This window comes from Leptodactylus fuscus, chromosome 3 (assembly GCF_031893055.1).
Source record: "Leptodactylus fuscus isolate aLepFus1 chromosome 3, aLepFus1.hap2, whole genome shotgun sequence".
In the NCBI taxonomy this organism is placed as follows: Eukaryota; Metazoa; Chordata; class Amphibia; order Anura; family Leptodactylidae; genus Leptodactylus; species Leptodactylus fuscus.
This window is the reverse complement of record NC_134267.1, coordinates 172815489-172842472: the sequence shown is the minus strand read 5'-3', so window position 1 is coordinate 172842472 and position 26984 is coordinate 172815489. Positions and strand designations below refer to the sequence as shown.

General features: G+C 38.9%; 1 protein-coding gene across 3 annotated transcripts in view; it reads left to right on the top strand.

The window, feature by feature from the left end:
- The window catches only part of ARHGEF26 (Rho guanine nucleotide exchange factor 26), a 104567-nt gene that overhangs the window by 29192 nt on the left and 48391 nt on the right, over positions 1-26984 (top strand). For all 3 annotated transcript variants that reach the window (XM_075268771.1, XM_075268773.1, XM_075268772.1), the window contains exons 5-9: positions 1304-1360; positions 2510-2670; positions 21982-22134; positions 23062-23191; positions 24444-24518. In XM_075268771.1, the coding sequence (XP_075124872.1) occupies positions 1304-1360; positions 2510-2670; positions 21982-22134; positions 23062-23191; positions 24444-24518 (576 nt within the window). The remainder of the gene's footprint in view (positions 1-1303; positions 1361-2509; positions 2671-21981; positions 22135-23061; positions 23192-24443; positions 24519-26984) is intronic.

The following is a 26984-nucleotide window of genomic DNA, read 5'->3' as shown; positions in this document are numbered from 1 at the left end:
ATGGTTGTCAACATAAGAAGATGTGGACATGACGACCATATTACACTCTTTGCAGTGGCTTTTTGCTCTGGTACATAGGGAGCCTCCCAGTGGTGTAACTAAAGTCTGGTGGGCCCCAGTACAATCTTTTGTCCAGGGCCCCCTACCTCAGCCCTACAGCGAATTCTTAATAGTAATGGTTACGGATGCTAAGGAATTTAATGAACCTTAGTGTGGTTAGGGTAATCCGTGCGTCTCTTGGTTTATAGGTCAGATGGAAGCTGCAATCTCAAAATTGAAGCTAGTGCTTATGGACCCCCTAAGGATCCTGGGCCCTGATGCGACTGCACCCCCTCAAGTTACGCCCCTGGAGCCTCCTCTATGATTCCTTTCACTACTGACTCCTACTCGTTGCTTCTTTCAATAGATAAACACCATTGATTTTTCTACAGTTGGATTTTTGTTTTCCTTTAGCACTCGCCTTTCAAAAAGCAATATTTTTTGTAAGTTTCAGCACAGTTATATTCTCTACGGTAAGATGTGTGGTACCTATCTTTCTTCACCAGATCAATATACCCACCTGTACAATAGTGCTGAAACTAACAGAAATTATAGCTCAGGAATGGTGGGGGACTAAAAGAAAAAAATTCCAACTGTGCTGGAATCAGAAAAGTGGTGCATATTGAAAGGTAAACTGTAGTTGCTGAAGGTGTTGAAAAGTCCTGTTAAATGGCTTTTGTGTCTTTTGTTGCGAGATCGTTCTTAACAACTTTTGGCTGTGTTCATATGCTTAGGATTTGATATGGATTTGGGCATGAACTCTGCACCTAAACCCTCATCAAATCCACTAACATTCTGCAATTCTGCCGCAAGAAAAAAAATGTACGAGAATAATGAGCATTCACATTATTGTCACTGATTCTGCATGGAAAAAATATCGATAAACTCCACTAAACAGGGTTAATCCCTGTGAAGATATATCACATCTGCAGCATCCCCAGTAGTTCTCTGTGTCATATTTGGTTTTCTGCTTTGGATTCTCATCAGAATTGCTGCAAAACCTCAATGTGTAAATTTAGCCTTTCTTTCTCTTAAGGTTCCTTTTATATAGCATTTTTTTTTCCATTTTCTTTACACTCCAACCCCTTATTAGATTTAATATGTATATAAGGAAGCCAAAAAGTTGTTAAAAGCAGCAAATGTTCATCTGTTCTTGCAGTTAACATTGTTTCTGACTACATTACGTTGTGCTTGAAAATTAATGTAATCCCTAAAATATAACAAGATGGAACATCGACATAAATGATTTTTATTTATTTTCCAGGTGAAGAAGAATGGGTTGTCACAGAGTGTTGGCCAAGAAGAAAGAAAAAGACAAGAGGTATATACAACAGTGCAACTTAAGTCTCTTGGCCCTTTTCACTTAAGCCTAAAGTTGATTAAACCCACAACACAGCCAATGGCTCAATGCGTATTTACCCCACAACTAACTTGGCCTTGTTCATTTTGATTGGAATGGAGGAACAAATTGCAGCCGGTCCATTCTGACAGACTTTTTCCCAAACAGAAAAAAAAGATCAGGCATATTGAAATTCTACATGTCTGATTCTTGTTTCCTCCTAACATCTACCGTTGGGTAATGCCTGGTTCACATCTGCATTTGGTATGTTGTTCAGGGAGTCCGCATGGGGACCCCCAAACGGAATACTGAACATATTGAAAGCAATGAAAGCATGTGAACCCCATGGGGTCCGGGTGTTTTCCGCACGAGTCATGCGGAGAGGAAAGTAGTTCATGAAGTACTTTCCTCTCCACAAGTTCTGTGCGGACACCGCATGGAAAACACACAGTCCCCACTATAGTCTATGGGGTCCTTGTGCTTTCATAAGCTAACTGCTTGTCAATGCTTTTGATATTCCATTCGGGGGGGGGGGGGGGGGTTCCCAAGTGGACTCCCCGAACAGAATACCGAACACAGATGTGAACCAGGCCTTACAGCCAAAAGACCCATATGCACTATAGATTATCACCAAATCCTGCCACACATGACTGTTTCTGCAAATGTGTGTGGGCCCCATTAAGGGCTAAGTTATAACTATAGTTAAAGACTTTGCCCTTTTTTGCTGTTCTGTGCCTACTTGCTGCTACGCTCTGACTACAAGCCATACTTGTGTGTGATGTGGCCCTACAGTTATGTTATTTCCTTCATGTTACTAACCTACAGACAGTAAAAAAATGAAACCAAATGGAACCACACATAACTGTAGGATCAGACTACACATTTTTTGTTTGTAGTCTGTAACCATAGAAACAAATAAGTCTTCATGTTCACTGTATACACGAAAAGGTGAATATTTTTAACACAATTTGCCAAGTTTTTCATCTTATTTTAGTTTTATTAGAGTAAAATGGCTGCAAATGGTCACATGGCCTTTAAGTATAGTTATTGAAGGATTTTTCCTAATATGAATATAAATTAATATCAATTTAAAATATGAAATGTTTAATTCCTTTTATTCTTACTACACAGGCCATGTTTGAGGTTATTTCTTCTGAACATTCCTACCTGCTCAGTTTGGAGATTTTAATTCGAATGTTCAAGAATTCGAAGCAGCTGAGTTCTACCATGACCAAGACCGAAAACCACCATCTCTTTTCCAATATTACAGATGTTTGTGAAGCCAGCAAAAAGTAAGATTTATATTGTAGATTGCTTTTTTATAAAATCTTCTATAGCTTTGCCGTAATCCATGTTCTGATGCATATCTACAGAAGTACTCCAATAAACCAATAAAACCTGTCATCTCAGCTAATCTTAAGCACCCATCCTCTGACAGGGGTACAGTAAAATAGATAAATGGGTTACAGGGTCCTCAGAGTGGATCTTGTCCATGCCAAGTCTGGCAGTCATCTATAAATGTTTTTGTTTGACTATGATATAAAAATAAAAATCAATCCAAGCTATTATTTGACTGCCAGCATGTCTAGACAGCAGTGGTCCTCAACTTGTGGTTCCCCAGCAATTGCAAAAATATCTCTCTCAGCATGTTGGAGACCTCTGCATTAGATGAACTATGGCTAAATCAGATGCTTTTGGCTGGACTGGACGACCATCTAATGCGGATTCTTCACTCTCACATTGTGGCTGATATTGGTAGAAGGAATGACAATATACTTTTGTTTCAGCATGCCGATCCTTTACTCACAAAAGATATGCTTTGACTTATTCCTCTTTACCATCCAAGAACACCTGAACCTTAATAGGCATGTATATGGGAATGACGTTGCATGTAATGTTCATTTTTATTAACAGTGAAAAAGATATGATTCCCAGGTAAATCTGCATACTTAGAGGTGCATGGCTCTCAGACTGGGGGGTTCTGCTGTAATTTCCTTAAGAGTGTTGACATACATGTGTGTTTTATTTTAGACCCCTTTCTGCATATAGGGACAGAGCCTCATTGCATTGTCTGGTGTTGTAGAAGGTGCGATGTGCCTACAGCATGCCTTCCTGTACCAAATATCCATTTTCAGAACAGATTGTTGAAGAACTCTGACCTCTACAAAATGAGAATTATTTGTCAAGTTCAGGGTTACGTTCCAGTTCACACAGCAGAGCATATTTTAAATGAAAGGTGACTTGTTCTTGCTGATTGATAAATTGTAAGATTAAAGGGATTTTACCTCCAGTGATAATAAATGGGACATTTGCTTTCATAGTGGTTCCTTTGTTTTCCTTCTTGGGTAAAAACTGAATGCTGATTTTGATGTTTTGGAGGATTACGAGCAATATATGCCAGTCTATTTGGAGCCATGGTGCTCTGGGTTCAAGCCCATGTTATTTTGCAATATATATATGTATCAACTTTTTATAACTTTATATAACTTTTTATATTTGTATCAACTTTTTAAGAAGTTGCGACCAATCCTGCCCACATTTCAGAAAAATCCACAATGTTGCAAAGTTTTTGCACAAATAACTGTTTTGCAGCTTTTTGATGACAGAATTCTGAAAGGGTAATATTGATGAATTTTCCTATTGAGTCTGTTTATTACAGGTGCAATGTCAGGTGAAGCTTGACACTGAGCAGCAGAATAATATTGCTGAGGGTCAATGTAAATACCCTGGGCCATAAACACTGACTCTTATCAGTCTTGTTGTTTGCAGACTTACAACTCTTGTACTCTGTCACCAGGTTCTTGTTCATGGATTTAACTCTTGTCAGTAACTGCGGATGAATATTTCTGAAATCAATAGAATGGGGCAAATTTCTTAAGACTGGTGTATCATAGGAACTGGCATAGATTTCTATACTCGGGGAAACTGGCGCGCTTTTTAGTAAATCACCCATGCAGTGGCAAACAAGGCGAGCGAGGTGCAGATAAGAGTTAGAGTTGCACATTAGGTTCAAGAAATGGCCTTTCTCTAGTTTTCTGGCATATAGAATGGTAAATTCGCCCCAATCTGTGTAAAGATTACTTGACATACAATCCTAGATCATGTTAGGTGTTCCCATGGAGTCAGATTTAATGATGTGTAGATACTACAGTTGCTAGGAGTGTTTGTCATTTTTACAGTAGCCTATTAAAGTGTCGCTGAACCTTTGCTGACCCGCTGAATTTTACACTAAACAAGGACAACTTTTGCTGCATGCTGGGCACAATGCCAAAGTGTCTCAGGCAGGTGTCCTATTATTTAGAATCCTATTATTGCCTTAACAATATACCACTCCTACAATTATATTATATTATATTGTATTAAAGCATAACTACATTTTCAGACAGCTTTGGATTTTCTGGCAGTAATTATATCATTAATACATTTTGTAATTTACTTTATTAGGCCAGGTTCACATCTGCGTTCGGGAAGTCCGCTTGGGAATACCGAGCGCATTAAAAAGCGGTGAGCAGTGAAAGCACATGGACCTCATAGACTATAATGGGGTCCGTGTGTTTTCCGTGTGGTGTCCGCACGAGTCATGCGGAGAGAATAGTAGTTCTTTTCTCTCCGTCTGACACCGCACGATGTGAATCAGGCCATAGCTGGATCCTTCCTATGAAATCCTGCATTTTTTCACGCTTTCCCTTGCTTATATTGAGAGCTGTTTCTGCCTCTCACTGAATGTTACTGTGTACATCGTATGGGAAGGGACTGTGTAATATGTAGGGGAGGGTCACTTCAAACATTTCTATCTCAGACATTAGAAACTTGCTTCTGCTGTCATATGAAAGAAGACATCTCCTCTAAGTTTAGAGTTCTATCTAAATAGCATACAATATAGCTGCATATGAATATCCTAATCCCAACTGTCCTTTCAACCAGTGATATCTCTGGAACTAATTTATATCCCACCGCAACCTTAGTGTCACGTAAAGAATAGAATCTCCTCTTTCATATGATACCAGAAGCAGTTTGTACATTTTGTAATGGTGGAGATATAACTGTTCAATGCGACCCTCCCCTAATTTTCTCTACATGTTACACAGCCACATACTGCTGTACACAGTAACATTCAGTGAGAGGCATGAACAGATCTCAATACAGAAGCTAGAGAGAGTGAAAAAATGCAGGATTTAACAGAAATGACCCAAAATTTGTTGATTAAGTATGTTACAAAATGTATTAATGAGAAATATACTGCCAGCAAATATAAAGTTGTCCAAAAGTTTAGTTACGCTTTCCGTTATAAGTCAGTACTCCCTAATCTGGGGCTAGTCACCCTCTGTTGTACTGGTCATTAGAACTTATGACCATATAATACAATATAGTATGCAGGTCAACAATATTACAAATGTGTTCTACCCCCACTGCAGTACCATTTTGGGTAGTTTAGGGCCAGGCCGTTAACTGTAAAACTGAAATATTTATCAGCAAATTTAATTTATAGGATTTTGTTTTTCTCCACGTTTAATATGGAAATACTTCTAATATGAATGTTGCAGATTCCGCACGGAAAAGCCAGCAGATTATCCATCCATAAAATACATATGCTGGTTCGTACTAACTGGCCAACCTTGTATTTCTGCAATAGATCCACCTGTAAATACATGTCAGGTTTATCATAGACGTCTCCTTTATAAGACCTAAATAAATAAGTAATATTTTCTGCTACTGACTGAATTCCAGCCAGAATTAGATCTGGACATATGTAACTACTGTTAAAGCAAAAAAATCATTTCTCTCATACAGAACATTACTGTGTACAAGAGGAATGCAGATATGTGAGGAAATATGGTGGAGGAATTGTACTGGCCTTCACTAAAAGACAGCTTGGTATAAATAGTCCCTCTTGCATATGTCAGAGGGTCCTGAATGGAGCGGTCATCAATATGTGATGGGACAAAGAGATCTTTGTGAAGTATTGAATGTAGTCCGAATGCCTCATCTCCTCCAGGCTGCTCCTTGGAATCTGTCCCCCTTTAAAAAGAGGAAAGTGTTTCAAACAGTTGGCGGTTCCCAGCCATGTGTATTTGGAGTGGTCTTCTTGTACAATATGTAGCTGTCGGTATGCATTCTTTCATGTCGACGAAATTCCCTTGGCTGCTGCTTTTCATAACAGCAATGTCTGGCACATTGAGAAATTGCAGCCTTCAACTGTTAGTAAATAGGACAGCGATATACAGTTCCCATTGTTGCCAGCGCCTAAATGGCCTATGTATTCAGACTCCTATACTTTTTCTTGTGTAAAACCTACAATTTGCAACTTTACATTTGCATATGATTGTTAAGGTTAACTATGTAAGTTCTTAGAATAACAAAAAGTCACAGTTTTATTAGGCACAGATTACTTTTGGGGCATGTGTCTGGCTTATACATGTCCATTCAACTCTCTTTCTACTTACTCCTAAAGCCTTGTACACTAAGTCACTGAAGTCTGAGGGAACTGAGAAAATGGTTTCCCCACAAATGCAAATCTTCTGTGAAAGCAGACCATTTCATCTGTTTTTCAAGGCCGATTTACAGCACCATTGCCTGAATATAGCCTTACACTAGATTCACATGGCCATAATGGGGGGAATTTTTTAAGGCTGGCATTTCCTACGTTAGTCTTAATAAAGACCCTAACTGGCACACCTAAATTATCAACAGGCTCCAACCTGTTCCCGAATAGAAATCTGCACCAATCCGAAACTGGTGTAGATTTCCTATATAGCTCGGGCCATAATTTATAATAATTATCTTGGGCCAAAGCATTCCAGCCTTCTGATATTTCCACTTTGTCACTATCATTCCACAGTCACTTTCAGCACAAGTCGTATCCCTAAATTCCTCAGCAAACATCAGCTGTTGATCTCCGTGATCCTGGGATTACATTAGGACTGGGTGTATACTGCCAAACAGCCAGTGGTGCCATCCTTCTCTTTAGTAATGCTTTTAAAGGTGTTATTAAGCCAGACAATTTTATAAATGGCTTACAAGAATGCTATAAAATTAAAAAAAAAACCTACAATGTTCTCCCTTTACCAGTCCCCTGATGCATTTTTGCCAACAAATCCTGAGTCCCCTGCCAGTGTCTGTTCACCCAGCTCCAGAGATCATATATTGGCATGGATATGTGACTGTTGTGGCTAATCATTGGCTATAGCCGCGATGTCCCCCATGTGACCAGTGATCAGCTGCAGCAGTTACATATCATGTTGACATGTCATTACTAAAGTGTAGGGATCTGGAAAGCATTGGCATGGACTGCCACTATTACTACTACTTTTATTATTTTATGGCTTTGTATTCTCTTTGTTCAAAATATGTAGCTGGACATTCCCTTTTAAAAGTAATTTTTAATAGTTTTATCTTGCAGTGTCTCCGTGTAGTCTCTTGAATATCTTTGTAGGCTAGATAAGGTGTTCTTTAGGTGTAAATGTATTGGCTGCACATGCTTATTGCTTCACTTTTTTTTTAGGTATTCAGAAAATATTGTGGAATTGCGTAACTATATAGGTGGCTAAATTATAGTATTTCATTTGCTAATTTATATTAAGGGTTAACCTGGGTGAATTTGTTGTTGATAATATCTCCGGGTTCGTTCACTCTGTCATCATGACTTTCTCTGCTTCTTTTTTTTTTTTTTTTTTCTTACAGTATTGGCCAGTTGGATTTCCGTATGCCCAATCCTTTTGTTCTGAAGGCAAATAATACTTTCCTTTCCCTGTTAGAACATATACATGCTCAGCTGAGTGTAGGCATGTCCATAGGGTTGGTCAGAAGACATAGCTGCCGACATAACAAGTGTTCATCTGACTGCTATCTAATGTGTATGACATATTTTAGGTCAGTCAAGTTTTGTTTTTTTTTACCTTTTTTTTTTCTGTTTCCTATACCTGCTAGAATCGTGTATATTTTGAGTCTGGTTCCTTACATAATGTGATGGGAAAGCATATTTTGTTTTCTTCCGTCTACACCTGTCTGGGTAAAATCCTTGAGGGAGGCCACCTACCATCATAAGCTGTTTCTGTCAGTGAATAGTTAAGATTCTTCTAGCTCCTGTTAGCCGACATCTTGATTTCCATATTGCCAATGCCATAAAGGTTCGACTATAGCCATGTGACAAGTCGGGTCTGTTGGACACACGCCTTTGTTTATTGTAGATGACTATACGACAAATTACGCAAATTGTATAATGTTTCCTTAACTGTATATTCTGCAAAGTGCTTGAGGGAAAAGGGGACTGCAATGTTAACATTTGGATGTTTTCTCTTGGATACCGATTCAGCAGGCTTGTTGCATTGGCCTGAAATGTATGTGTCTTTCATTGTTATATAGACAGAGCTTCTTTGCCAAATTGAAAGTAAATGGACCATATTCCCACCAGTTGTCTTTATAATCTTGACCTTATCCCACAGTTCACTTCTGCTATTAAGTTAGACATTTGGAATCTGTTCTGATAAAAGGATAAGGTTACAGTATGTGAACATTACAATGATAAACATTAGGACTGGAATTTAGTGAAGAATTACACAATCTTGCAATTCTAGATGGGTTAATAGTTGTGGCTTCTCACAAGTCTTATAATTCTGATCCTAAATTCATTCTTATGTAATTTTCTTTCTGGTTTACTTTATAAATAAATGATTGATTGATTGATTAATTGATAGATAGAGTCCAAAGTTAAAGACTGCACCAGTGACTGCAAGGATGCCAGGGTATAGTCATAGTTTATACATCAATATCCAGTGCTGAGGAAAACCTTATAATAAAGCTTAACTTTTAATAATAATCCATAATAAAAGTAGGACCCAGACAGCGATGATCCATCAAATAAATAACAAGGATCTGAGCAAAGTCCGTTTTAAAATAAATCCATGGAGGTCGACATACAAAAACATTGACATAGCTATGAGTAAGAAGCTATTGGCTTTGAAACGCGTAAGCTCCAACTTACCTGTATGTAGCGTACAATATCAATGTTTTTGTATGTTGACCTCCATGGATTTATTTTAAAATGGACTTTGCTCTGCACCTTGTTATTTATTTGATGGATCATCGCTGTCTGGGTCCTACTTTTTTATGGATTATATTAAAAGCTAAGCTTTATTATAAGGTTTTCCTCAGCGCTGGATATTATTGATGTATCAGCTGTTGCTTTTGACCCTGGTTGAGGGTTTTCCATGCACTGGAGGATACCAAACGCAGATTCCCAATTATGATACATGCGTTCTTGGTTTGGGCTGTGAGCGTTTTACATGTGTTCAAGTATAGTCATAGTTTAGCAAGAATTATTCTAAGTTCACCCTGGTGATCTGACAGATGCAGATGGAGCTCCCTCTGAACGCTGTGTGGAGAACTTTTTTTCTCCATTGGCAAAAAACTAATCTCAGGAATATAGTGATTAACAGCTCACTGTCACCGCCAACTAACACAGGAACATTCCCATGCGGACAGAAAAGGTGCAAAACCTGCTCTCACATACTGACCACAGATAAAATAAAGATCCCGAACTCTGATCAAGACTACAAGATCCCAGGTAAATTCACCTGTAGCACACCTAATGTGGTGTATTTAATAATGTGTACCAAGTGTCCTGGGGGCCTGTATGTAGGTAAGACAGGCCAGGCACTTAGGATGAGGATGAACTCACACAGACATACGATTAGAGAGCAAAGAATGGACCTCCCTGTGCCCAAACACTTCTGTAATAAAAATCATAATATCATCAATGGCATGAAGATCCTGGTTTTAAGAGTAAATTTCAAAAACAAAAAAGATCGGAGGATATGGGAATTTAAACTCATGATGACCTTTGACACACTCCAAATGGGCTTAAACCAGTCACAGGGTTTTATGACGTTTTACAACAACTAGATACCACGTGACTGATCATAGGAACCATAAACCCAGAGAAATTTCCTGTGAACTGATATATATGTTTTTTAAACTGTTTATTTGCATGTTCTGTTTTCCATCTATTTTGCATCTAACACTCCATTCCTGTATAAATATGCCTGCCTTCAGACATTGTGTTATACCAGCCTGATGAAGGGATAGCTTTAATATCCCAAAAGCTTGTAATATGTCATCATTTTTTAAGATTATGGGGATAACGTCTATCCTTAGGGAGAGACCACCTTCTCAGGTGTGTGGAGACTTATACAGCCATAGTTGCTCCACTGCAAGGGAACATGGGAAGAATATGCAAATCTGTCTCCCAAGATGTAAACAGGAAGACAGTGCCTCTGTTATGCTGCCCTCTATAGCAAGCACCCTGAACATCATGCTCGACTTCCCATAAGTCTTCACTGCATGATGCGAGGTTATAACCAAATCAATTTCTCAGCTACGGACGGCACCGTTTCTGTGCCTTCTTTTGAACATGATAGTAAATGGAGACGGAGGGTTCTCCATCTGCATCAGTTATTCTGTTTGCTTTCAGTTTGTTGCTCTGATCCTATGATAGATCAGAATGATGGACTTGCAAGACGGAAGAACGTACCCTTACGCTGGGTTCACACCTGCGTTCATGTCTCCGTTCTATGGTTTCCGTCTTCTGCATGGCAGAAGACGGAAACCATAGACCGGGTCCGGCCGTGCGCGGCGGTGAGCGTTTTAGGCTCTCCGCCGCGAAACCGGATTTTTTTATCCGGACACAGAGTACTGCATGTCCGACTCTGTGTCCGGATTATAAAACCCGGTTTCGCGGCGGAGAGCGCAAAACGCTCACTGCCGCTCACGGCCGGACAGCTTTCTCACCCATTCAAATGAATGGGTGAGAAAGTCTCCTGCAGGCTTCCGTCTCCTGCATCTGTTTTATGCAGGAAACGGAAACCTGCAATAAGGACCGATGAACGCAGATGTGAACGAGCCCTTAGTGGTAATTTCTCATTCTGCTAGATAAATATTATCTGCCTAGGCCAGTCCTTTCCCTCTCCCATAAGTGGCATGTACATGGTTTACTTAGCAGTTACTTTTTTTTTTTTTTTATAATTATTGTTTGTCTAAACCTGAAGCTTAGCGTCCGTGTTTTATATCTTTGCACGATAAATGTTTTACCTTTAGTTTTGAGGTGAACTCAGACAGATTTGCAGTGGATTACTACCAAAATTTGTGTTCCGAAACTATATTTGGACATAAGGGTTTACGCAGGGAGTGTAAAAGCTTCCTGGCGGCAGGATAACCTTTATTCTCCCTGGAATATCCAGGGATTACTAGAACAGGGCCCCGAGCACCCCTCTCTTAACCATAGTATGTAGCAGTTTAAGTGTTGGTCACGTGTGCACTCAGCCATTCCATTCTGTGCTTTCACAGAAACTGCTAAGACATTGGGGGAGGTCTATTTTTTTTGCCATATCATTTTTGTCTAATAAAAAAATTTGCTTTTTTAAAACGCCACTTGTGATATAACTTGGTGTTCTTCTACTGCACTTGCAAGTTTTCGAAAAGGGAAATGTGTTTCAGGAATATTGTGGACCATTGACACTTCCAAATTTAGCAACATTTATGCCAGTTTTGATACCTGAAAATCTTTATCGTTGCTGTAGATTTCAATGTAGACACCAGAGAAAGTAGTATGATCCTTGGACTCTCTGGATTCCTTTGACTTATTTGACTATTAGCAGTGAGCAGTGTCTATGGGGGAGGGGGGGGGCATATGTATATTTACTACAGTACATTACCTCAATGATTGTATCCATGATCGGCTATAAAAGAGCCACATTCTTTCTGGAATAGGGTCAGGTTATACTATTTGTCTACATACATGCAGTGCTAGTACGGTTTAGTTTTTATTTTTATTTTTCTTGGAAGAAAACAGTCCTGCCTGTCCGATCTTATTTATTGGGCATTTGAGAGGTAGAGTCCAGATAATGAGGTCTAATACTGTTTTGTTGTTATAGATACAGTATACAATGTGTAATGCATTGGGTATTGAGCAGAATTTCTCTAAAACCCTGGCAGGAAAGAGACCATTGAGAGCTGTGTTGGAAACTTGTCCACTTACAATATTTTAAGATTGTTCAAGGAATATTCATTAAATATGTATATCGGTCCCCTGGAATATTAATATAATATAGAGTTATGGTTCCTGACATTCTTCTGTTACATACAATAGGTCTTGGGATGTAACAGTGATACAGGATTTATTATCTGACTGCTGGTGCTGACAAAATAATGACATAGCAGATTCCTATACTTGTGCCAATAATAGACAGAAAGCATTAGATCACAGCTTTAAAGGGATGCTAAAGTGGCCCCTTGGTATTATGTATAGGCCGTGTATGACTCCAAAGATTCAGAAACTAATATAAGTGTCTACAACATATGACTCTTCATCTATCATGAAACTACAATTCTTAGGGGCGTTCATACTACCGTTGGTGTCCGCTCAGCAGTGTCCGTGACTATTGTCTGTACAAGATTTTAGCAACAGACACTAGCTGGTCCGTTTGCAATTTCCATTCATTTCAATGGGATTTTATCTTGTGTCCGTTAGTGTTGAGCGAATAGTATTCGAATCCTAGTTTCGAATACCTCGCCCCCATAGGAATGCATTGAAGCCAGCAGCGGCGCCGGCCTGCGCTTAACCCCTTCGCTCCTATAGGAGTGGAGGTATTCGAATCTAGGATTCGCTCAACACTAGTGTCCATTTATGTCCTTTAGTATCCGTTTACAACCGTGTTCCGTTTTTTCAAGCAGACAAAAAAAAAACCTACATGCAGGATTTTTTTGTCCGTTTGAAAAAATGGACAGCAAGTGTCCGTTATTTTTTTAACATTGAGGTCTATGGGCAACGGACATATAACAGGTACTGTCCATTATTTTGTGTCTGTTTATTTTCTGCGCATGCTCAGAAGGCATAAACAGCAAAAAAAACAAAAAAAAACCAGACAATATAAAAAAAAAACAGACACTAACTGATACTAATATGTTCGTTTTTTTTTAACTGATCCCTTAAATCCATCAGTTAAAAAAACGGACACATTAACATCAGATACCATCAGTTAGTGTCATTTACTGTCTGTTATGATAGGTATCCGTTTTTTTTAATTTAGACGAACACCTTCATAACGGAATCCAACGTTAGTGTGAACTCTGCCTTAGCATGAAACTGTAGCGTACCTGGACAATACAATGGCCAAGGTTATATTCCCGTCTTCTGACCAACAGCTACAGTCTGAATGCAGTCAGCTTCATGCACAATGTACAATACTTTAATTCAGTGGACATCATATAGATAAATTACCTTATCTTGAAGGTCTTAAAGGTGAACCCATGACATTCAAAATACAATGCAATCTGCAAACAGGATATTATAGAGCAGAAAGAGCTGAGCAGGTTGATATATACCGTAGTTTTTCAATCAAGGATTTAGTAGAATTAGTATATCCTCCATTAAAATCTCTGCTCATTTTTGACTTAGGAGTCTAGTGGTCGGGTTTACTGAGTGACAACCAAAAATGTAGCAGACTTTAATTTGACACAAACAGTTGTCACAAACTTTAACTTGATTTTTCCAATGACTTTCTATTGGCTTTTCTTATGAGTATTCATGAGATTCAAGCGAAAGTTTGCTACATCTGTAACTTTGGATGCATAGCCATATACAGAAGCCATGTAATTCACAGAGTAGTGGGGTCTCTCCACTGAACTCCTAAGCCTAGGAGCAAATGATTTGAGATAAAATATCAGTCATTGCACCTGGCATAGCAGACTGTAAGCATGTGCTGGATTTATGGGGGGGGGGGGGGGGGGGATTGTTCATCCCCTGCATTAGAAGTGCCAGCACCCGCTCCTACCCTTACTGTTGCACCATGGCCATCAGTAAGGTCTTCTGCATTTATATATTTGTATATAATATTTTATAATATTTGTGTTCAATAAGAAGTCCAATTCTCAGACGTGAGGCGTAGGTTTCATCTTCTATATTATATTATTATTGCTTTCATTGATTACACAGTAAATATGTAAAGTTCAAGGTCCGGGAGTGTAGGAAGTCTTCTCAGTGTGCGTAGGTGTACCTTTATTACTGTATTATCAACCAGCAAGTACATTATGTTTTCGTGTGGATAAGCAGAATATGGATTTGTGAACATCCTTAATCCTATATTCATTACGGTGATATTTGGCTTTTGTAATAACCTTAGTTTGATGACAGTAATTCATTACATGAGCTGTAAAGTATTGGAGTGATGAACAACTTTGGCAGGAGGCCAGTGACAAACAATATTTTCATCTCCTTTAAATATCTATTGACTAATAGTATCTTCACCTGCTGCCTCATGAACATGGTGGATGTGGCCAAGCTTGTATTTTCATTAAGAGGGGATAAAACAGGACGAAATAAATTTAATGCACGAGAAAATGGTCTTCTATATTGAAAACCAGTTAAAGAATCTCTGGGGAAGTTTTCAGGCCGAACCACCAACCCTGACTCCTCCTTTTTATTTATTTATTTATTTTTTCCACATCCCAACTTAGACTGTGGCTCTTTAATACAGAACAAATAGTCTAGAGCGCACTCTCCCAGTGGTGGAAAGTAATCGGGTGCACGTTCAGGGTGGGACTGACCACTTACCCAATACTTTGTATTATCCAAGAAAGAGAAGTATAACAGAACACTAGAAATGGAATTTACTCTTAATTCAGATTTTATTGTAATCTCATCAAGCACCGTGTGGATATAAATTCTTAGTCTCCAGCACTACCCATATAACTTCTCACAATAAGCACCATTTATGGTCTGACATCCCTATTTTGCTTCTCCAGGGTTTGATTTCCCACTTAGATCTATAACTGATGCCTGTAGCCTGAATTTGACACTTGAAATCGTAGATAAATTGCACTAAGAATTCAGATGAGGTGTTGATGAAATTACAATAAGATCCGAATTAAGAAGCAAACCCAATATTGGTGTACTGTTCTACTCAGATCAGATTTTGGCTCTGGATTCCACTTCATAAATGACTGACAGCCATGGTCAGACAGAAACAGCAAAGGTCTTCTCCTTCAAGAAAAAAACTTTTGTGATCCCATAAGAGAGGAACAGAATACAAAAAAAGAGATAATACCCCTACAACTAAAGAATCCAAGCAAGACCACAGATGGCATCTGATATATAATTTAATATTCATTTTATTTTTTAAACTAGACTTTTTCCACCCCAAAAAATGCCTCACAACTCTCCCATTCATTTCAAGGACAGTCAAGCAGAAAAAAAAACCTACAAAAAAACTGTGTGTGAACATGCCCTTAGAGATGCTCACGTTTTGTAGTATATCTGTAGAGGTTTGGCAGGAACACCGCAGAACTTGGAGAAGTTGTCTCTTAAGAAGCTGTTAAAATTGCCACTGTATTATTTGTGAGGTGCCTAAATTTTGATCCACTGCTATTTATATTCTGTATTGTTCCCAGGGATGCGGCATACGATTTTATGTGGGTAAAAGTCGTATTTTCATCTTGCAGTTTCTGGGTGGCTCATATAGTGTGGAAATGTTTCCATCTGGTATGATTTAAGTGCAGACGTTTTCTCCTTCCTCCTGTTTTTACAGGGATACATTTTTTCAGCTTGGGACTTGAACACCTCAGCATTTTTTCAGCAAATAAAATCTAGGTTAGTGTAAAAATTGGGATGTGATGCCAAGCAGTAGTGTTTATGAAGTGTCACTTCATCATCATGCTTTCTTCTAGTACACTACATTTTGCAGACAGAGTACCGTATAATAAAGATATTGTGCTCCATGTATTAAATGAAAACTTTCCATATACTGACGTTCACTACATGACTAAATGCTTCTTAGGCCTCATGCACATTGCTGTATTACAGCTCCATTTTATATATGTCTATTGTAGATCTGTTATAGGTGCTTGACTCTTCTACTGTACCTCTGCTAACCTCTCTATGTATACCTATATACCTGGCACCTATATATAAAGATGCGGTGGCGTAAATACCAGGCTAGCAGTGGTAGTGGCTACCACAGGGCCTGGCGGGCCCCTGGTTTATGTGTGTGTGTGTTTTGTTTTGTTTTTTTAAATAGGCCATTACCTGCTAGAGTAATCCCAGCAGGTAACTGGCCCTATTTACTTACCAATCCTCGTTTCAGCTGCTGGCACAGGCAGCTGTGATCAGGAACAGGGATTGGTAAGTAAGGCCGCGGGCCCCCCAAACGCTACTATCATTATACTCTGGGGTCTTTTCAGAGCAGGAGAGGTGAAGAAACATAAAAAACTCTGTTAGTTACCTTCTCTGCGCTCCGTCAGGCTTTGGGCCTATTTGGTGACGTCACACAGGCCAGGTCGGTGTCCTTATGTGTTGCGACGCAGGCCTGGCTCATGTGACGTCTGGTTCAACATCGAAGATGGCTGAAAGTAGAGGGGAGTGTGGCAGACAGACAACCAAAACACCCCCTCCTCTTACCCAGCACCCAGCAACTACTGCACCCAAAAACTCCGACTATTTTAATTTTTGAAATTCTTCAGTAGCTGCTGCATTGCCGCGCCCCCCCCCGTCCCCCCCCCCCCCCGGCTTATACTCGAGTCAATAAGTTTTCCCATTTTTTTGTGGTAAACTTAGGGGCCTCGGCTTATATTCGGGTCGGCTTATACTCGAGTATATACGGTAGTTCTGTACATATGATATAGGAGGGAGTATATATAAGATATAGGAGGGAGTACTCCATGTCCTACTATGCTTGTTGCATGAACAGGTTAATGTCAAACTTTTTGACACACTGCACAAAATTGATGAAAAAATTGTATATGGTGGCAGCTTTTAAATGCATCTATTGAGAATATAGCTTGTGTTGTTAAAATTACCCTGATGCAGTGTATTACAGAGGCACAGCAATACATAGGGTAGTCTGGGTGACAGACTGATGCAGGAGGATTTCTAAGCATATGTAAGGTTTCAAAAAGAAGTCTGGGAAATCCCTAATTACAAATAACTATATTTTAAGTGAAATGCTACTGCATATTAGAAAGAACATTGCTTAAAAATGACGTGTCCTAGTGGCAGACCCCTGGTGGCTTCCTCATACTTGTGTCTATATAGGGTGAGACCTGTCAATAAAGATGAGCGATATGACTCTCATGACAGATTCCCTTTAAATATTTTACCCAATTTATACAAGGAAGCAAAACTTTGACGTTTCACTTTCCTTGTTTCCTGGAAGGACATATATAGTGGGGTGTGTACAGATCCCTATTTCACCCTCCAGTGGCTCATGCAAGGGAAACACAACTCTGTATGAAGTTTCATCACATTTTATAGCTCAACCTATAAAACCTACTCTTTATCACGGTAACCTTTGTACAATAACATGACATCAAAGCTGTATTTCATATTTTACATCTGTTCGTATTTATAGCACTAAAATGTTGCAGACATATAATCGAACATTGTGTAATATGTCAGGTGCTTTGCATGATTATATAGTGTGCGAGTATTCATGAGTAGCAGAAGTGTGATTGCTGTTTTTAACTCTTTGGTGCATTTGTGTAGTACAACATCACACAGGTTAATGTAGAATGATCACACAATGTAATACTATGATTAGTTGTGTCAAAATGGCACACTCAGCTCTGCTACGTGTATTGTTACGATGCGCTGGATTATTTAGTTTATCAATTATATATATTCGTCTTTCTGCACCTGATCTTATATATTCAAGGTGTATACACTATAAACCTATACAAAGAACTCCCAGTTATCAAGTTATGTTTTCTTTGGTTATATTTTCTTTGCGACACTCGCAGTCACTTGCCAGTTTTGGAATTAACTGTGTCCAAGTTTTAGAGCCAACTTGAAAGCAGTACAAAAGCTCATTGTTACTATTATTCAAAGCAATCCTTATCTGTCAGTAGGGGGCATTGCCAACTGCATAGTTCAGTTCCAACCGGGAGATGACATTTGTCATTTTCTAGCACACAGTAAAAATGGAAATGGTGCATATTGTGTTTTAGAGAACTATGCAGCCGTGTGAAGGGTTTTATTGGGAGATCACTAAATGGTGAATAATATCAGCGATATGAACATATCACAGTTGTTAACATCCATATGTGATTTTATAATTGAAGTGTTTTAATTCCATTAGGGTTAGTCACAAACCATGGTCCCAATGCACGTCCTTTTGTAATGATTCCTATGCTGGTTTATAGGGGGTGTCTGATGTGGAAATACCTTTCTGTTATCAGTGTCCGCAAGCAACTAGCTGATTATAAGGAATACTACTACTGAGACTTCCAGTGACTGTATGTTATAAGGAAAGAAATTTCCCTGTAGCGCCACCTCTGGGGAAACTAACCAATTGAAATCAGTGAGATTAAATGCATGGCAAAACTATGATTCTTTTCATAGTTGCTCTTTGCTCTAGCTTTAAATGGTCACTCATTTTTCAGATAACCTAGTCTAATTTCATAGAGCATGTGATTCTGGACCAAATTGTAATGAACTTTACTTATAGAATGTTGCTGTTTTCTGACTTAAAACCTCTCTCAAGTTGCTGCAACTAAATTACTCCATTCTAGCTAATTTGCTGTCTAGTCCATGTTACTAGGGAAGTTCAGTCTTTAGTTATTTTTAAATTCAGAACTAGTTCACAATGAGTGGAGATCATAGGGCCTGTTCTCTCTCACACAATGAAAGGAGAGGGGAGGAGCTGTTGATCCTCACAGCATCTACAAGTCTCTAAATAGTTTTCCTTGCCTGTACACTGCAGATGCTGAGAGGATACTACAGTTATGTATATCTACATACTTGTGAGTAGCTGATAGGTTGTTAATCATAGACAGTAAGCAGCTTTTTTTCCCATCCTGCTTTCCCCCATACATCTGCATGCCCTGTTTGCCTGAGCTTGTGTGTTCTCTGAATGTGAGGAGGACAGTATACTACTGTCACCAGATACCTCTGGAAGTGCTATGGCACTTGGAAAATTTGTATTAAGGGCTGGTATTTGTTTTATTTTATTGTATTTGTATTTGTTTTATTTTTTTTCCATTTTATCAGTGGAGGAGCCACTGTGAGATATTGTAATGTCTGGAAGGGCTACTATGGGACATTATACTGTATTGGGACCTCTTTGGATCATTATTCTGTGTGGAGGGACCACTATGGAACTTTATACTATATAGGGGCCACTATAGGACATGATCTTGTTTGGAGGGACACTATGGGACATTATGCTGTGGGGAGGGACACTATGGGACATTATACTCTGGAGAGGTACCACTATGGGACATTATACTGTGGAGGGGAAGTACTACTAGTGGACTTTATACTACATGGAAGGACATTATACTGCATGTAAGACCACTATGGAACACTATAGTGTGAGGGACACTACGGCATACAAACTAGATTTCATATAATAGATTATTGTACTTACATAAAATGATTGTATGCCATTCTATACTGTATATATTCTACACCTTATGTGTGTGAATCAGCATGGATTACATGACTATTCCTAAAACTATTGCTGTTGTGAATGTGAAATAATAAATACCTGGTGAAAAAAAAATCATTATGACATTATTAGTCTGCTGTTTCTATTATGTAAGCTCAGTCTTGTGTGTAATGTGAGAATCCAGGGTACTCTTATAGCTGGATTGTAATTGAATTTTTATGTCATTATTACAGGCTCTCAAGAGAACGTGATGTACTAAGTAGCCTGCGGCCCGTCCCGACGCTGTTCTTTTTGCTCCATTAGGGAAGGGATTAGCATGAATAAACATTTTATTTGGCAAACAATGATCTTCTTGCAACAGTTTTTTCCCCATTCTTCCTATTCAGAATTGACTCCAGTAATACTAAACACAAGCTACCACTGCTGTTTGTAGAGTGGGTGAAGCATCAATGAAGTGCTTAATATAATAGACAACCACTGCTTCTTTTTTTTTTCTTTTATTAGGACATTGTATGCACTATGACTTAGAAACTGAAAAAGCCACCGCTGCATACTATTACATGACATATTTTTGATGCCTCCTTTTTATGTGCATTAAATATGCATCACTGTAGTGTTACGTTAGGTTCACGGCTGCACATGGCTATCCGTCATTCAGGTCTCCCAGCTGGACCTCTAAGGGCTAGTTCACACAGGGGCAAGGAGGAGGATTTTGACAGCGGATTTCGCCTCAAAATCCGCCTCCATACAATGGTGGTCTATGGAGACCACTAGCGTTCTTTTTGCCGCTAGCGGAAAAAAGAAGCGAGTTGCCCTTTCTTCAGGCGGCAGCAACCTCCAGAGTCGGCCCATTCATTTGAGCCGACTCCGGAGGGGGAAGCCGCGACCGCAATAGTCGTGGCAGGCGGGTTTTGACCAGAGAGTGATGCGGCTCCCCTCGTCACTCTGTACCAAAATTCGCCCCACCGCCCCCCCCCCCCCCCCCCATGTGAACGAGTCCTTAAACAGTGCTTACCAGCGGACATGGCAGACCCCATAGACTGTTTTACATACAGGACTTTTCTCTCCACCGATTTTTGGTGGTTTCTGTGGTGGAGTCTCCTACAAAGACGCTGGTACAGGTGTGAACTTAGCATTACCTTTTTACTATACTAGTTCTTAAACAATACACCAGCTCTGCTGAGTTAAGGTGTAAAGTAAAGGAAAGCCACAATGGGGGGAATTTATGAACTAATACATGCCCGATAATATGACGCTTCTTTGCTGCATACGGAAGAACAACGTGGATTGGGGTGGTCCAATAAATTTATTATAGCTCATGCCAGAAAACTAGCATGCGTTATATAGCAAATGTACACCAGTTCCAGACTGGAATAGATTTCCCTTCTAGTGCACGGGATTGTGCCTCCGATTTATTAAGAGACAAGACCCTCTTAATAACTTAGGAGTGCCTCATGACTGTTTGGGATGTTAAGAGTAGAGTTGAGCGAGTACTGTTCGGATCAGCCGATCCGAACAGCACGCACGCATTGAAATCAATTTTGAAATCATCAGAGGGGGTGATAAAGGGGTATATAACAGTCCATGAAGCTTCATCTTCCCCTCAGTTGGTGGCAGCTGGACACATATTGGGCAGCGATCTCCACTGTGGACTCCTCTTCTCCCAGTAGGGCGTAGAGTTTCCTCTTCTCGTCTGCAGATGTGAAGTCTGGGATGTGGGCAGTATTAGTAAAAGTGCCCCTAATGTGCTTTCATAAAGAAAAATAGTTAAAGGCATCATGCTGGTGACTTCAAGTAGGTGTTAATAATCCAATTGTAAAGGATCGCACTGGGCAAAACTGATTATATTGATATATGTCCAGTGTAAGGCCTGTGGTCAGTGGATCACACAAGGATTCTTCTGTCATTGGGGTTCTTTTTATCATTGTATCACTGGCCCTTGACATCCTGCATCAGGTATATCACACTATACATGGTTTGCCTAGGGTGACTATTTCTATGTGCATTGGAGTATATTATATAAAGCACTTTTGATAGATCTCCTCCTTTTAAATCAGATTTGCATAGTTACGTAGTATGTGTTACTTCCATTTGTATACAGGTTGACAGGTGTGGCCTGTGAATTATCATTGCTTTGTCATTAAAATGTTGCATATTTATGTCTTATAGATTTTTTAAAGAACTGGAAGGAAGACATCAAAGAAACATTCTCATTGAAGACATCAGTGACATTGTGGAGAAACATGCAAAATCTACATTTGATCCTTATGTGAAATATTGCACTAATGAAGTCTATCAGCAAAGGACACTCCAGAAATTAATGTACAGTTTATACATTTGTTCATTTACTTTCCATCCATATTGCAGCGTTACTTTTACATGTGGCTGATTTTTCTAGATTCCCTGAATGCTTCATTAATAAAAATCACCATGGTAACATAATGTAAGTTTATAAGGCTGGAAAACGCATAAGCCCATCCAGGTCAACCTATTATTCTGCAGTGTTGATCCAGTGGAAGGCAAAAAAACCACATGAAGCAGAAGCCAATTTTGTCCGTTTTAGAGTCAAATTCTTTCCAAACTTCAGTAAATCCTTGAATCAACAATCTAGGAACTATATCCTGTAATATTGTAACACTCAAAAATCCCTTTTGAACTATTTTAGTGAGTTCACCATGATAACTTCCTCTTCACTACACTTTCAGTAAAGAACCCTTTCTATATGTTCTTTTCATAAACACCTTTTTTTCTTTTTTCTTTCTTTAAACATATAGTAGATAATACCTCCATGTTACTATTACAGTCCTGGGTAACGTCCAAGTCACCATATTCAAGGGCAAGACAAGCTATCTTTGTACTCTGCCATCCTTTGCTTGCTTTCATCAGTCAGCCATTTATTGGGTAGTCTTTTCACTGTTTTCCACCAATGCATTAAGAATAAGTTCTGTGTCCTTCAGGGCCTACAGCCTTTTAAGCAGCTTTAACATTGCATGCGATTTATTGTACAGTTCAAAGACATTTAAAAGAATCTCCTCTTTTGGTCTCTACCTTTATATTTTCCTAAAAAATACCATAGGTGACCACTTAGGACCTTATGGCACGTACTGTTGAGTGGATGAATTATTGGGAACATTAATTTCTAGAAATGTCCTTCCGATCAGCTGGCATACAGGCAAATGGCTGATTGTATCTTTAGCGTATCACATCCTGACCTCTAACAAAATATGTTTGACATGTTGACTTCCTTAGATCTACAAATGCATCTTTTCGGGAGGTTTTGATGAAAATTGAAACTCAAGAAGAATGTAGGAATCTTCCCATGATCTCCTTCCTCATCCTTCCAATGCAAAGGGTTACTCGTCTCCCACTCCTCATGGATGTAAGTTCTGTATCATCTGGTTCTTCTTCTGATATAAATGTTTTTGGAATATGTAAAGTTGAATATGTATTTGTTACAGATAATGTAAATCCACGTTTTCTAAAATGTTTTTTCTTATGACAGACACCAGTGAATGATCAGTTTATCTGATGGTTTTGCGCTAATGTAATTGCTCTAGCTTTCTCCAGAAGTTATTAGTTGATGACCCATCCTTAGGATCCCAAGTAAATGGGCTGAACTTCATTTGATGACCTATTTTAAGGATATAAATCCTGAAAACCCCCTTTAGGCTTAGTATTTCCAATATTACACTGATGTTTTTTTCAAGTCAATAAATAAGCTTATGAGAATTTGCAGGGGAGGTCAGAAAGGGGCTGAGGAATGAGCCTTCAGACAGATTTGCTTGTAAGCAGCATTCTGCAGCTGGCTGTGTAGTGTAAAACATAGCAGCTGCAGGAGCCAAGTGAAGCAAATCTTTTAGCAAAAAAAAAAAAAAAAAAAAAAATACAGAAGTGTTTTAACCTAAAATACAGGTTAATCAATGAAAATTAGAAAAAAAAAATAAAATTAGACATCACCTATTAAAAGGAGTATGTCACTAGCACCTAGCATATCAATCCAGCCACACAGATAGATGGGTCAGGGTCACCTGAGCTCAGAATCTCATTCTTTGCCTACTCCTGCCTGACACCACCCATCTGACAGCAGGGATCCTAAATAACATATCAGGCACCAAACCTAACAGCATTGATGGTTCAGGGATAGTGCTGGAAATAGACGAGCAGAACCTATTACATGATATAAAGAGCAGGACTTGGAGGTACTGAAAGGTTCTCTTTAAAGGTTTTGTGCCGTTATGAACATTTATCCACGGGCCATAAGTGTCCAATCACTGGGGACTCAAATGCTAGGTCCCCCCAGTAATCAGTAGAAGGAAGAATCCAAAGTCCCTGTAAAGCAGGGGTAGGGAACCTTCGGCTCTCCAGCTGAAGTGAAACTACAACTTCCAACATGCTCCATTCACTTCCATGGGAGTTCCAAGAACAGCAGAGCAAGTATGCATGCTGGGAGTTGTAGTCTTGCAACATCTGGAGAGCCGTACGTTCCCTACCCCTGCTGTAAAGCCTCCTCAAGAGTGGGGCTCCAGTGTGCATGCTTTACTGGACTGGATGTTTGTGTTCAGCATGTGACTGCTGGATACAGCAGTACCATATATTAATATATATTATAATATTGTTTTTATTTTATTTAGACAATTTGTCAAAAAACTCCAAAGGATTCTGCTAAATATGAAGCCTGTAAAAGAGCCTTGAAAGAAGTCAGCAAGGTTGGTCTGATATCATTTTCTTATACTGCATGGCTATATCACTTATATTGTGCTATGTATACCATATGATCCTGTACATCATGCTTTTTGATATCACATACTAACAGCTATGCTATAGCTGAGTCACTAAGCTAAAACAAGACACAGACAGTGCCTAGAGTAACTTGCTCCGGTCAGAAGCATGGCAGTGGGTGTCAGTTAAAGGGGTTTTCCCATCTCCCTGTTTCAGCAGTTTGCCTGTTGTCTCTTTTTCTCTTTCTGTATTTCTCCGCCCCCCTCCCCTCTTGCTGAAGGGGACACTGAAGTATCACAATACTTCTGCAGATCAGATAATATACACATGCTTGTAGAGAAGAACTCAGTGTTATTTGTGTGTTTACATAAAGAGATAACAGACCCGGCTTTAGCAGCAAACTGCAGTTCACATAGCAGTCAAACAAAGTAGCATTTCTAATTTCTAAAGCAATATATTTAGGAAAAGTCTTCAATTTACATAACCTACCAGTATAGCTAGGATCCTTGAGATGGGACAACCCTTTTAATGTAAAAAATTGCTTTCTTTCTGTGGTTTTGTTATTGAGTTAGGTATAACTCTATATCAGGGCAGATGCTGAAGCAATACCTCTCTGATACCAGTGGCCAACTATAATTTACTGAAGACCATCTGTTAGATGTTCTGTTTTTTTTTTTTGTTTTTTTTTGGAATTGACCATGACATCAGTGTCCACAGGACATCAAGTCTAGTGAGAATAAAAGTTAGCTAAGGTGAAGTGAAAAGGATGTGGAACCATCTCTGAGCCACAGAGAGCATTTTTTAGTAATTGCTTGATAGGTCTTCCTGCATTACAGAACATTTGAGGTCACAATGTGTGTGATAGACGTTAGCTCAAATTATGGAAAGCAAAGTTCATGATGGCTGGGCCGAAGCCTAAAAGTAATGGATAATTACACAAAATACTCACATGTGTTGCAGCACAGAATTAGAGAACTTGTTTAAAGCTTGCATAGCTTAGGAGAACATGCTGACTGAGACTTGCTGAAGGAGAACAGCATAATGCTTTGATATTAAAGGAAGTTTATTTTCCCTGAGGCGAACAGAAACATGGATTTACAAAATATGCATGGCCATGGGGCTCTGGGGGGCTACTATTAACTTAGGAGTTATCAATCATAACTGAAAAGTATATACAAGTCTATATACAGGTCTCTAAAACTACTTACAGTTAAAGTGTGTTCCAGTAATCCACATAAAAAACTTAGCAGGTTTTATTTCAATTTATATTAGAATAATTATGTTAATATTATATATTTATATTATTAAAGTTTCTAATCCAAAATGGCTCACACTTCATTTGAGTGTTGGGGAGAATAGGAGAAGCCTAGATATAGTAAACTAGAAATCCAGAGAGGTCACATCTGCGTTCGCGCCATTCCATTCCCCTATCTGCATGAAATATGCGGAAAGAAAAGTCCTGCAGAAACCACACAGACCCCATTATAGTCCATGATTTCCACGGGTTTCTTTAGATATCTGCTCTTTTATGCAGATTGGTTTCTGTTTGGGGGGTCCCCAAGCGCACTTCCCGAATGGAAACCTGAACACAGGTGTGAACCAGGCCGTAGAGCACTGCGACTGTTTGTTAACTGGATGTATGCTTTACATTATTGACAGTTTTCTCCAAAGCATTAATACCGGTAATTGACACAGATACAACCAAGTACCACATTCGCATATACCCTAGTTGTATAGACCTTGTAATTGGCTGGAAGGTGTCACAAAAAAGAAGACCTACAATCTTTCACTTTTATTTATACCATAATTCTCAATAGAGAAGCAGTAGAGATCACTTATATGGCATGAGGTATATAGACAATACAAGAAAATATAATACATTTATACATATATACTATTATATTTAATCTTACTAGTTAACAAACCATTTTAGTATTGGTAAATACCAGTAGTAAAAATAAAATTTTAGCATTAGAGAAGTGAGAATTTTGACTCTTGTCTTATGTGTTACAAATTAGAGATGTATTTCCATCCAATAAAGTGATGACATACAGTCCTATGAAAAAGTTTGGGCACCCCTATTAATCTTAATCATTTTTAGTTCTAAATATTTTGGTGTTTGCAACAGCCATTTCAGTTTGATATATCTAATAACTGATGGACACAGTAATATTTCAGGATTGAAATGAGGTTTATTGTACTAACAGAAAATGTGCAATATGCATTAAACCAAAATTTGACCGGTACAAAAGTATGGGCACCCTTATCATTTTATTGATTTGAATTCCCCTAACTACTTTTTACTGACTTACTGAAGCACAAAATTGGTTTTGTAACCTCAGTGAGCTTTGAACTTCATAGCCAGATGTATCCAATCATAAGAAAAGGTATTTAAGGTGGCCAATTGCAAGTTGATCTCCTATTTGAATCTCCTCTGAAGAGTGGCATCATGG